Source organism: Pelobates fuscus, chromosome 2 (assembly GCF_036172605.1).
Source record: "Pelobates fuscus isolate aPelFus1 chromosome 2, aPelFus1.pri, whole genome shotgun sequence".
NCBI classification, from domain to species: Eukaryota; Metazoa; Chordata; class Amphibia; order Anura; family Pelobatidae; genus Pelobates; species Pelobates fuscus.
In genome coordinates this window covers 87024937-87038075 of record NC_086318.1, presented here as the reverse complement: position 1 = coordinate 87038075, position 13139 = coordinate 87024937, and the positions used below count along the sequence as shown (strand labels likewise).

The 13139-nt window shown below is 47.0% G+C and overlaps 1 protein-coding gene across 1 annotated transcript in view; it reads right to left on the bottom strand.

Annotated features, from left to right (window-relative positions):
- Nucleotides 1–3238: 3238 nt before the first annotated feature.
- PROC (protein C, inactivator of coagulation factors Va and VIIIa) overlaps nucleotides 3239–13139 on the bottom strand; it is a 72213-nt gene continuing 62312 nt past the window's right edge. Inside the window, exons 8-9 of the mRNA XM_063442434.1 lie at nucleotides 4876–4990; nucleotides 3239–3919 (exon numbers count right to left, since the gene is read on the bottom strand). Of these exons, the coding sequence (XP_063298504.1) occupies nucleotides 3294–3919; nucleotides 4876–4990 (741 nt within the window). The 3' untranslated portion in view covers nucleotides 3239–3293. The remainder of the gene's footprint in view (nucleotides 3920–4875; nucleotides 4991–13139) is intronic.

Sequence of the window (13139 nt, the reverse complement as noted above, 5' to 3'; positions counted from 1 at the left end):
TGGCCATTCATTGGCTGAGAGTGTAAGCTGAGCACTCTCAGCCAGTAAATGACATTCTGTGCATAGTGCCTTAATGCAGCTGGGGCGCCGGCAGCTGAACAAGCCAGCAGGGAGATCAGTATTTCCACCTACCTGGCCCAAGGTAAGCCTCAGGTAGGGAGGAAGACACATTATTCATTTGTATTTGTTTAAAGGGACACTATAGGCATCAAAACAACCGTAGCTTAATAAAGCAGTTTTACTGTACACATAATGCCCCTGCAGTCTCACTGCTCAATTCACTTCCATTGAGGTATTAAATATCTTAGTTTCTATCCATGCAGCCCTATCCACATCCACACCTCCCCTGGCTGTGACATGAAAAAAATAGCTTAATTTTCAATTAGATGTTGACTTTCTTTAGATGTTTTTATTTGCTGCTCTGTAAATTGAACTTTAACCACACACAAGAGACTCCTGTAGGGGCGAGAAGGCTATTAACAATGCAGGAGATAAGAAATTCTAAATTAAACAGAATATTTTGTGTGTATCTGTGTCTAGGTGTCAGTATGTATGTGTCTTGGGTCTGCCGCCTGCGTTCATTTACAACACGTTTCCAGACCCGACAGGCGCACTTAGTATCTGCCTTACCTCAGGAGCAGCCGCTGCGCGCTAGAGCCTTTTATGGTCCCATAAATCTTGTCCAATTTGACACTCCCGAAAAAGCGTGCCTCGTCTTGTCGAAGCTAGACATGTCTTTCCAACATTACATGACAACTATAGGCCAATTAAAGTCCTTATTTTTAGTTCCCTCCTGTGGTATCCTGTCTGGTTGTGAAAGCAGGGTTTTATCAGTATGGAATGTAGACATGTGAATACAAGGTTGTTTTATGTTGAGTATCTGTAAATGCTGGGGCGTATTTTAATGGGCAGCCTATGTGCATGAATACAGGTGTTTGTGTATGAATGCCAAGATGTGTTTTTTTTTGAGAGTTTGTGTATGACTGCAGGGATAGAGTTGAATGGCGTACGTGTGTGAACGCAAGAGTACATTTGAGCAATGTATGTAACTTAAGGAGTGAAATTGTGAAGAACATGTGAATGCAGGGGTGAATGTATGTAGGCTATAATCATGTGCAAATGAGGATTGTATTAGAACGCTGTGTCAACGTGTTTTTTTTCGAACCAATGATGTAGCACAGGGATAGACAACTTTTGGCACTCTAGATGTTGTGGACTACATCCCCCATGATGCTCTTACACCCATAATGCTGGCAAAGCATCATGGTAGGTGTAGTCCAAAACATCTGGTGTGCCGCTGGTTGCCTTTACCTGATGTAGTATATGAAAATGAGGAATGTATTTAAATGGTATAAGTGTATATAATTTTTTTTAAATCCCCCTCACCACGTTTAGTGTCTCTGTCTCGATGTGTATATTTCACAAGTCACCACAACTTGTGTCTTTGCACCACTCAAATCTTTGTCTCCACATTATCCCCCCTCTTGTCAGTTGTCTACTTATCACACACCTGTGTTGTCACGCATTATATCTACTTCTGTTTTCCCTCATAAACGTTACACTCCTCCCCTGATACATGCCACACTCCTCTCCAGTTTTCACCCCCATTTCTCTGTCATTCCAGACACAAATGTCTAACCGACCCCATTACAGAAACAAATGTCTACTGCCTCTTCCCATCAACTCCACATCTCTATACAACATCCCTGAGTGAATCTGCCCCATTATTCATCCCACATGTGCATTTATCATCTTCCATTTCTCGGTTCCCTGGTCAGCTGGGGATTTCGTACTAACCTTGTCTGTGTTATAATGAATACAGTACTGGCAGGAAAAGGGATGGCTCACAAAAAACATCCATATTTTTCATTTATACCATTGTTTTACATATGTTGGTTTAATACATAATTTAACCTTTAATGTTTTACAAGTTTAAGTACATCTGTTTGGCAATGTAATGGACCACAGCTGCTTTGCTGGTAAAACTGTTGGTGACATTTATTCATTTCATGTTATCTTCAGCCAGCGTCGTCACAATTGCATGACTGAGAGGTATCAATTCTACTGGGATTGCAGCTGGGCCAAAAAACACACCATGCACAAAAACTCTCAATAATGTCTGATAATGGACCAAAAATACAACTTGTGCAAAAACTGGACTGTGTGTCACTGCACCAACTCATCCCACATGCACCCCTGCCTTCTTACTCTCTAAACGAGGTCTCTCCACCAACCGACATTTCTACTTTTCCCATTAATTTTAAGTGGCATACCTGTTGTCTCTGCTAGGCTGAGAGTGCTCTATGAGAGAGGAGAGCAGAGGATATGATGTAACTTCCTATTCACTCCTTCGACCCTCAGTAATAGGCACAGGAAGAGCAAAGAGGATAGTATGGGCACTCCATGCCATCAGATTCTCCACAACATATCACTGAAATAAATTTCTATGATTTATGCTTTTCCATATGGGGAGATCTCTGATTCCTCCAGTTGGAGCATGGTTGTGCGGCTGGGCCCCTGACTGCCTCAAGCCATTGGTCCATGATCAATGTGCCGGAGTGGTGACCCAAAAACATTTCTTACACTAGGGCCCTCTCTACATTAGTTCTGCCACTGATACTCACTAAACGTGCTTGTGGTGCTTGGAGTGATCCTTTAGGTTACTAATACATTGGAGCACAACTAAAATATTTCTGTGTTCTATCTTTTCTGATATTGACAATATCTGAAGGTGTTTCACCCCAGTGGGAAAGCCCTTTTATTAAGGTAAGGTAGTGAGAGCGATATAGGACCTGAGTCAGTTGGCTAATGGAACCTCACAAGAATATAAACAAACCAAGTTTTACTGGTTGATGGAAATATTCCGATCCAACCATCTATCTTCATGAGCTCACATCTAAGGCATTGCTTCTTTCTCGTAGCACCTTCCATTGCACTCTTGTAGGGGTTTATATCCCAATGTCTACTCTATGGTATAAAATATACATTATATCTTTATAAGTGTATATTTGCCACCATTCTTCCTAAATTGTAGGCAAGATTTTTCCAATCTCATTTTTCATGTACTGTTGATGGATTATACAATATGTTGTAAGATTACCCAAAGCTGCAATGTTACCTTATTTTGTATTTCATGACAATTCAAAAATTCCAATAAAGCACATTGTCTGATTGCTCTAATAAAAGTTTAATAATACATAAACACAATTGTTTCTATTCACGAATTGGTGTTCACTCAAGGTTTTTTTTTTCTTAATTTTCTTCAGTTCTTTGAACCCCATGTCAAACATATTTTATTTGTTATTTTTAATGATTTTGCGTGCCTTCCGTGAAGCCTCTTTTTCTTGGGTTGCTCGCGCGATTTCTGTTTCATAATTGTTAATTTCCTGGTTGATCCAATCTAGGTAACGGCTAACTTTGGTGTATACTCCATAGTTATATTCTCGTCCACATCCTTCCCCCCAGCTTACCAACCCCACTAGAAACCAGGTGCCCCTAAACTTGGTGACCATGGGACCACCACTGTCTCCACGGCAGGCATCTTGTTTGTCCCCCAGGCGGCCAGCACATATCATATTATCGGACACTTCGTGACTCATTACTTCTGCACATTCATTACGGTGTACCAGTGGAATCTGTATGTAACTTAAAACGCTTGAGTGATTGCGAAGAATTTCATCCTGCTTTCCCCAGCCAGTAACTATAGTTTCAGTGCCATTGATAGTCAAATATTGCTCAGCTAGTCCCAGACTTGGCAGGCAGATGGGAAGCACATACTTGGAATAGACAACAGGTTCTGAGAGACGCAATAAAGCAATATCATTATTTGCATTATCAGATTGGTACTGTTTGTGTCCGATGATCTTCACCACCTGAATCTGCTTCTCTGTGTCCTCCATCTTTCGACGGTCATATTCACCTAGGCACATGGAAAATTAGATATAAATGAAATAAAAAAATACAAACAATTTATCAGGCTAGATAAACAAGTAGCAAGAGAGGTGAGAACGGACAACAGCCTGCACTTAGGTGGTTCCCCGCTCAAAAGCTAGTTTTAGCTCTTCTTGTGCCATTACAGAGAGAACATCTCTGAAACATATCATACTGGTCCCACCCATCCTAAATGCCAGCAAGTTCCATCTGCATGAGGATACAGCAACCCCAGACGATCATTTCAACCTTGTAAGGTATCATCAGTGAGGTATAGCCAATATCCCTCTAGGCACCATGAGCAAGGGGTTTATCAGACTAGATTTAGAATTTTAAAGGAAAACTGGTAGTGGTTATGGTGCCAGGTGTGCCTTAGCATCCCCAATGTCCCCACCAGACACAGCTCCTTGCCTACATTGCCTCACCGAAGCCCACCAGGGCAGAGCTTAGCTAATTGGCTGAGAGAGATCCGCTGATGCTCTCAGCCAATGAGCTGCCCCTGTATGGCAAGGCTTAGGTAAGGAAAGGATGAAAAGATGAGGAAACATTTCACTGATGTCTGGGAAAGAAAGAATTCATGTGAAATTGACTGCAAAAGTAAAAATTATAGAAACATTCCAAGCACCATAACCACTAGAGCTCACTGTAGTGGTTACGGTTCCTGGAGTGTCCTTGATGGTAAGTAGTCAAGTCATTTTAGCTGGTTTAACGTCTTACCTGGAGTCTGCTTGGCACCACTGCCCATCTCCACTACCAATTCCAGAAGTACAGGATTTCCTATGCAGTAACATCCATTAGTGCTCCTGAACTAGTAGGGCTAGGTCATTGGCTAACAGTGTCAGCTGTGGGCCAACTATATACATCAGTGTGAGTAAATCAAAAAGTATTCCATTTAAGGTATAATCTATAACAAACATCTCAGGATAGCTAGCTGGAGATGCTTACCAACTCTCACATAGTACTTTCCAGGATGCACTATACAATGGGCAGCTGTCAACACCCAAGATGGGTGAATTAGAGCAGCACCACAATGAAATTTCCTCTCATGAAGCAGCATGGCCTAAAATCAGAAAAGCAAGTATCAGAACAGAACATCAACCAGTACATTAAAAACAAAGTGTTCACAAAAAGTAGAGAAAAGCCCCACAAATGAAACGATTTCCCTTGAACGCCAACTAAATTGGTTTCCATGGTGATTGCTCCATCTTTCAACATTCATGGGTCTATTCACCAAACACCAAATTTTTAGGGACAAAATTCTGTGAAAATGAGGGCAAGGTTTGATTGCTGACTGGACAAAATACAGGCTACATTCACCTTTATCTCATAGGTAACACTCTAAACCTTCTCTGATTCTGTCAAAATCGACAGGTGTTTTCTTGGATCTCTCCAACTGAGGCCTATGAGCCTATTCACTGCAGTGTAAGCGGCAGATTCCACGCCCTTGGATTGATCCTGCAATTTAGCACATGGGGTTTTTACTGATCCAAAAAGACTCCCTCAACAGGAATAACTCCCTCAACAGTAAAACTACCAGCGCAAATAAACTACTATCCCAAGATGGCTGTCGGCTCCACGCTTGTTGCACAGATACAGACTTGGCACCAGCTGCAGCCCCTTGAGAACTCTTTATGGTCATTTGACAGTATGTGTGTGGCAGTTTGGATGTGGTTTTAGAACAGGCTGAGAACCACAGTCCCTGCATTAATTCTATCACTGTTAGTAATTGCCAGTGAGCCTCTGAAGAGAATTGGAAGTGAACCAACACAATGCTGGGCAGGATTCGCTGACTATCTACAGGCAGCAGGGATTCAGGAGCATTACCCCCTTTCACCGTTTCCATTCCAGAAGGGTCTTTGGGGGAAAGAGCCTCAAAGATAAGCTAGACAGACGTGTGCCAAGCAAAGCAACTCCACACGGCAACCTTTTGGATCTGTATCTAGGACAGACCTTGACAAATAGAGTGACGTGACTGAGAAGCATGCCTGGACTTTTCCTGGCTCTTTACAGTCTTGGACCTAAGGGCTAAGCACAGACTGTGCCACTATAGTGCATGTCCTTCATCAAGGAGTCAACTAGCCCTTGGGGACAATACACTATCTAGTATAGCAGAGCTGTGCCTTAGTTATTTACTTTTTATTTTTAATTCAGTTTATTCTCCCCTTTTCACATTACAAGGACTTTAGTCATTATGCCTCTTAGCCTATGTGCTTTTAATTATTACTTAAGCTTTACACTTGCATACAATTGAAAAACCTTTTTCTAAATTAAAATGCGGTATATCTTTTTGTGTATACCATGCGTAATGTGACCTTTGCAAAATTAGCTACGTAATCTCCTTATATTACATCCCATGTGTTCCCTATCAAGGGTTAATAATGTATAGGGGTGTATATAAAAAATACCCCTTTCTGTCTCATTAGAGATTTTTGCCAGAGGCTCAAGGAAGCAAGGTGAATGGTTAGAGTTAGGACCCACCTAGGGGGGTCTGCCTTGATGTTGGCAGGTGGGCTCATCCTCTCATGGCCATTGGAGGTAACTAAAAGAACTCCATTTGTTTAAAAATACATAGGGATAAAGGAGAGAGCGCAAGTAACTTGTTTTTCTTTGGTTTTTACTATATATTGGGGCTGATGTGTACTGTAGTCATTGCAGCCGCCCAGTAGTGATGGGAGTTGAGCGCAGGACTTTTCTTTCTGCATTTGTATCCATTTTTTGTATTACTCAGCCTTGTTACAATGCAGCCGCCCATCCCATGTGTTCCCTATTAAGGTTTAATAATGTATAGGGGTGTATATAAAAAATACCCCTTTCTGTCTCAGAGATTTTTGCCAGAGGCTCAAGGAAGCAAGGTGAATGGTTAGAGTTAGGACCCACCTAGGGGGGTCTGCCTTGATGTTGGCAGGTGGGCTCATCCTCTCATGGCCATTGGAGGTAACTAAAAGACCTCCATTTGTTTAAAAATACATAGGGATAAAGGAGAGAGCGCAAGTAACTTGTTTTTCTTTGGTTTTTACTATATATTGGGGCTGATGTGTACTGTAGTCATTGCAGCCGCCCAGTAGTGATGGGAGTTGAGCGCAGGACTTTTCTTTCTGCATTTGTATCCATTTTTTGTATTACTCAGCCTTGTTACAATGCAGCCGCCCATCCCATGTGTTCCCTATTAAGGGTTAATAATGTATAGGGATGTATATAAAAAATACCCCTTTCTGTCTCATTAGAGATTTTTGCCAGAGGCTCAAGGAAACAAGGTGAATGGTTAAAGTTAGGACCCACCTAGGGGGGTCTGCCTGGATGTTGGCAGGTGGGCTCATCCTCTCATGGCCATTGGAGGTAACTAAAAGACCTCCATTTGTTTAAAAATACATAGGGATAAAGGAGAGAGCGCAAGTAACTTGAAGCCCATGGAACAGCGCAGTCAGGGGAGTGGGCCTTGACAGAGCCAGGAGTAGGCAGGGGAGTAACCAGTTAAAGGGGCGTGGTTATCTGTAAATGGGGGTTGGAAGATAGGAGTATATTAAGCAGCCATTTTATGAGTAAGGGACATTTTAACTGAACTGACACTTACCTGGTAATTGTTTTGGCAAATAGTGTACGCAATGTCTCAGAGGTGTAACAAGGTCATGAGGTGTCCCGGGGGCAACTCTCCCTCTCCCCAAACCAGTTCCATGCCCTGAAAGATTGCAAGTCCCGGGCCAAGGATTTCTTTAAAGGAACACTTTAGGGTCAGGGGCACAAACATGTCTTTCTGACCCTGTCGTGTTAAAAACACCAACTAGCCCCCTGTCCCCCCACCCTCCCCCATACCGCCTAAATAGAATAAAACCTTAGTTTTTTTTTAATTTGCCTGCTTGGCTGACATAATCAGAAGGGGTGTTCTGAGCCAATCACAATGCTTTCCTATATAAAACCATTGGATTGGCTGAGACTGTCAAGTAGGCAGATCAGGGGCAGAGCCAGCACAAGCCAAACACAGTCCTGGGCAATCAGCATCACATGTTTGATTCAATGCATCTCTATGAGGAAAGTTCAGTGTCTCCATGCAAAGCGTAGAGACACTGAATGGCAGCACTGCCCAAGGAAGCACCTCTATTAGCCATCTGAGTGGTGGCCAGTGGAGGTATTCCTAGGCCTAGGCTGTAATGTAAATACTGCATTTTCTCTGAAAAGACAGTGTTTACAGCAAAAACCCTGAAGGGAATGATTTTACTCACCAGAACAAATACAATAAGCTGTAGTCGTTCTGAAGACTATAGTGTCCCAGCTCCAGGTCCATGCCTATGGAATAGGCCCATTGATTTAATTAAAAACAAATAAAAACAATTATTTTCCCCCCTACTCTTCACATGCTCTTGCTTAAGTATGTAAACTTAAGAGGGATGGAGGGGAACAAAACTGGTGTGGACTGACTGACAATGAAATTAGTTAAGGTAAAGCTGACTTTGCGCACTGTAAATACTTTTGCTGCTTCGATCTCTAACACTGTGGCATTTTCCCTTTCTTCTACACTTACTACATACACTTTTTCTCTGTCCCAGACTGTTACATAGTTACATAGCCGAAAAGAGACTTCCGTCCATCAAGTTCAGCCTTCCTCACATATGTTTTTGCTGTTGATCCAAAAGAAGGCAAAAAACCCAGTCTGAAGTGCTTCCAATTATGCAACAAACTAGGGAAAAATCCCTTTGTGACCCCAAAATGGCAGTCAGATATCTCCTTGGATCAATCAGCTTTTAACTCACTAATTAAAAATTATATCCCTGTATGTTATGTTTTTGGAAGTATTTATCCAATTGCTGTTTAAACATCTGTATGGACTCTGATAAAACCACCTCTTCGGGGGGCGTGGCCTGGCTGCAGATGGAGTAGGACGCACGCTTTCGGAGCTCCCAGGCCCTAACCCGCTAAAGCCCCTATAACGAAGCGTTAAACTCCCACACAACCACGCTGATGGTGAGAACTAAGAAGGGGGCCACTCCCGGCCCGGCGTTGCCCTCATCGGGACACCCGACGGGACCTATGGACGATTTTCTTTCCACTCCGCAACCGCTGGCCGGCGCACGAGGCCCAAACAATATGGCGCCTGCGTCCCCGGGTATGAGCAGCCACAATACCTCCCCGCGGGGATCCCCCGCAAGAGACACACAAACAGATACTCTCACCCAGCTGTCCACGGACATGGCGGCTATTGCGGCGAACATGCTTACGAGGGGAGACAAGGCTGAACTCATTGCGGAGCTCCGAGCAGCGGTACGTGAGGAAATCACGGCAGTGAGGCGGGACCTAGCGGTGCTGGAACAGAGAGTGGACGATTTGGAGGTACACAGCCTGCAGGCCACCCAACACCACCGGGCATCAGAGCTGGCAGCCACAAGGCAAGGCAATATCCTACTGGATTTGAGACGCCAAGTAGAGGACCTTGATAACCGAGGCAGACGCAATAATATCCGCATCAGGGGCATGCCGGAATCTGAAGGTGAATCGCCACGTGAGCTGCTCGAAGGCCTGTTTACCCAGATCCTGGGTGAGGCCGCCCCGCCAGACTTTGGACTTGAGAGAGCCCACAGGGCGCTTAGAGCACCGCGCAGGGATGGTCAGCCGAGAGACCTGATCTGCTGTCTCCGGTCATTTCAGCTAAAGGAGGCCATTATGAGGTCAGCCCGCACACAACGCTCACTCCGATACATGGACTCACCTATTGCGCTGTACCAAGACCTGTCTAACATCACCCTGGATGCGAGACGAGCCCTAAAGCCAATTACAAATGCGTTACAAGAGAAGAGGATTCACTATAAATGGGGATACCCGTTCAGCCTACAAGCGAGAATTGGGAATATATGGCACGTCTTGAGGTGGCCCACAGAAGTCCCACGCTTTTTACACGCGCTGGGCCTACCGGACTTGCCTGTTCCTAATTGGATTTTGGACTATCCGCCCGCAAGGCCTACGGGTCCGACTACACCGGCCGACATGCTCAGAAGGGGACCCATGCCGAGTACACCCCCCCAACGTAGAGGTGGCCCGGATGCGCCGGAGGAATAAGCTGTGACCGGGCCCCGGGGACGCAGAACCCGCATCGACGAATGACCTGCACACCGTTTTCTTTTTTCCTACCTGCCAGGCCTGAGCAGTGGACCGCTCCTGACCTCCCACCACATAGAATGAACTGCAGTGGCCCAGAGACACCGGGACTGTACGCCCCCCCCCCCACTGGGACCCTGAGATTCCCTGGGATCTCCCTAACCCGGGGGGGCCGATGTTTTGGGGTGGGGTATGGGATGGGTACAGTTAAGCATTCCGAAACAGTTTAGCGGGTGACCAACACGGGGTCCTGCAAACCCACAACAGGGGATACATTATCAGGTGGGGTGGCGGGTGTGGAACGATCAACGGGGGGTCAGCCATGCCGGCCACGGGGCCCCACCCCGGCGGGGGGATGGGATGTTTGCTGGACACTGCCCCACCACCGGCCATGAGATATGGGAAAGAGGGCCGAATAACATCCAGACTAGGCCTATAAATTGTCAGATGTGATCAGGCCACGAGCCGCTGTTGGGGCCGGGGGTGGAGGGGGGGGTGCGGGCGGGTGGGGGGGGAGACCTGGCCACGCGCCCGTGACGCGCCCGCGGCCGACCGGGCTCCAGCCGGGGGTCATACCCTGGCGGGCGCGGAGCCGGACGCAGTGCGGAACGACTGCGTCTCCGGGGGGAACATGTTGATTTGGCGGGCGGGGGAGATTTTTAGCCCATGAAACTGAATGTTATGCACATGTTTTACTAGGTTTTAGCCAATGTTAATGTTTTTGTTCATTAGTCCTGTACGTTAGCTATCCAGTAGGACAAGGAGATCCCCCTCGACTCTGTATGTTACGTATCCACTCCAGGACACAGGGGGGTGGGCCCGGAAGTGCTTTGGCCTTCACAAACACGGAATTCGGGGATGCAGGGATCCTGACCATTACCACACAGGCTAGGCTCGGGACATCAAGGGTCCCTGCCCGTTTTCAGCTTATTACATGGCCGACACGGGGGTCCCGGGAGGGTGACTCGGACCGCCATGGGTACCCCGCGATAGCTTAGATAGGGAGACTCGCCGGGCTCTGACCCGACGGAAGACACACTCGGCGGGTTGGGAGCTGAGGGAGTCCACTACTGACTTCACCTACCAGAGAGGGTGACCAACACCATAGGTAGCCTCCCACGCACCCCACGCAACTGACCTATACTGTACATACTGGTCCGGGACTGGAAGGGGCTTCACCTTAGTACCCCCGACAACCTACACCCGACCAAGGTTCATTGTTGCCTTTTGTTCCCCGACTGACTTACTTACCTAGACGGTTGACCACACCTTTACCACACACCTCCCCTCCCACCTTTCCTTTTCCCCGACTATACCCGACTAGACCGACGAGGCTTTCCCTTACGATACCCCGCTGAGCCCGGGCGGGGGACTCTCGCGAAGAGACTATGGAGTCCTTTAAACCGGCGCTGCTTAAACTCTGGTCCCATAATGTTAGGGGTCTTAACCTCCCTGAGAAACGAGCTCAATTGCTGCGCAGGTTGTGGGCCGACAAGGTGTCCATAGCGTTCCTGCAGGAGACGCATTTCCGCGGTACTTCCGCGCCAAAACTGGAGAATAGACGCTTTCCACAGGGTTACTTTGCCAACCACCCAGACATGAAGAAGGCGGGTGTGGCGATTTTATTCGCCCACTCTGTACATTTCCAACACAAGGCTACTCTCATTGATCCGGGGGGTCGATACATCTTCCTTAAAGGCTCCATCGGGGATGTTCCCCACACGTTCGCGTGCATCTATAGCCCCAACAGGAAACAGCACACATTCATAGCCAAGACACTGAACAAACTGGACAGGTTCAAGGAAGGCCTCGTGGTGCTGGCGGGGGATCTTAATGTCCCTCTTGACCCGCGCATGGACTCCTCTCGGGGAGCCAGTACGGTACCGGAACACTGCCTTAGATCGATCAGACGTTCCCTGACCAAAGCTGGGTTAGTGGACTGCTGGAGGGCGGCGCACCCGGAGGACAAAGATTTCTCTTACTATTCCCCGATGCACAAACAATACAGTAGGATAGATTACATATTCATGCCCCAGGGTAGCCTGCCCCTTCTCCGGGAGGCCAACATAGGACTCATTCACCAGTCAGACCACGCACCAGTCGCGGTGGAAATAAAATCTCCATTGCTCAAACCCATAGAACGCCAATGGAGGCTCAATGAGTCCCTGCTGGATGACCTAGGGACTTGTACCATAGCCCGACAGACTATCAGGAACTACTTTGAGGAAAATGACACAGTAGACATGTCCCCCCTGACACTGTGGGAAGCCCATAAATGCGTAGTCCGAGGGCACTTCATTTCCGTGTGCACACAGCGCAGAAAAGACAGGGCACGCGAGCTTACTGACCTCACGAAACAGATAGCCGACTTAGAAAACTCACATAAGCACACACTAGACGACAACATACATTTACGGCTCACAGAAGCCCGTAGAGCACTCACGAATCATCTTTCCCAGGGCCTGCTGCACACCATGCGAAAATCCGCCAGGTTCTTTTATGAGCACTCCAACAAAAGCGGCAAACTCCTGGCGAAGATGCTCCAGGAAAAGCGTAGATCCCAACACATACACAAAATCCATACGCCAAATGGGCGAACTACAGGGATGCCTGAGGGCATTCTGGATGCTTTCAGGTCCTATTATGCGGACCTGTACAACCAATCCCAGACCCAACAGGGAGCTGCTGCACAGACCCATTACCGACGAGTAACGGACTATCTAGCTCAACATGTAACACGTAAACTCACACCGGCACTCGCGGAGGAGCTGGACAACCCCCTCACCCTTGAAGAACTAGCGTCTGCAATGAAACGTTCGAAACCGCACCGAGCGCCGGGCCCTGACGGCCTCCCCCTGACTTACTTACGGACGTTCCAAGAGGAGCTCTTACCGAGACTTCTGACTAGCCTAAACGCCCTGCGGGAAGGGGGTGCGTTCCCTACGGACACCCTAGCGGCTGTAGTCACGGTGATCCCCAAGGAAGGGAAAGACCCGAGTAATTGTGCCAGCTATAGGCCGATCTCACTGCTTAACGCAGATCTAAAATTGTTCACGAAGGCCCTTTCCCTGAGGATATCCCGTCTACTGCCTGACCTGATCCACCCGGATCAGGTAGGCTTCATT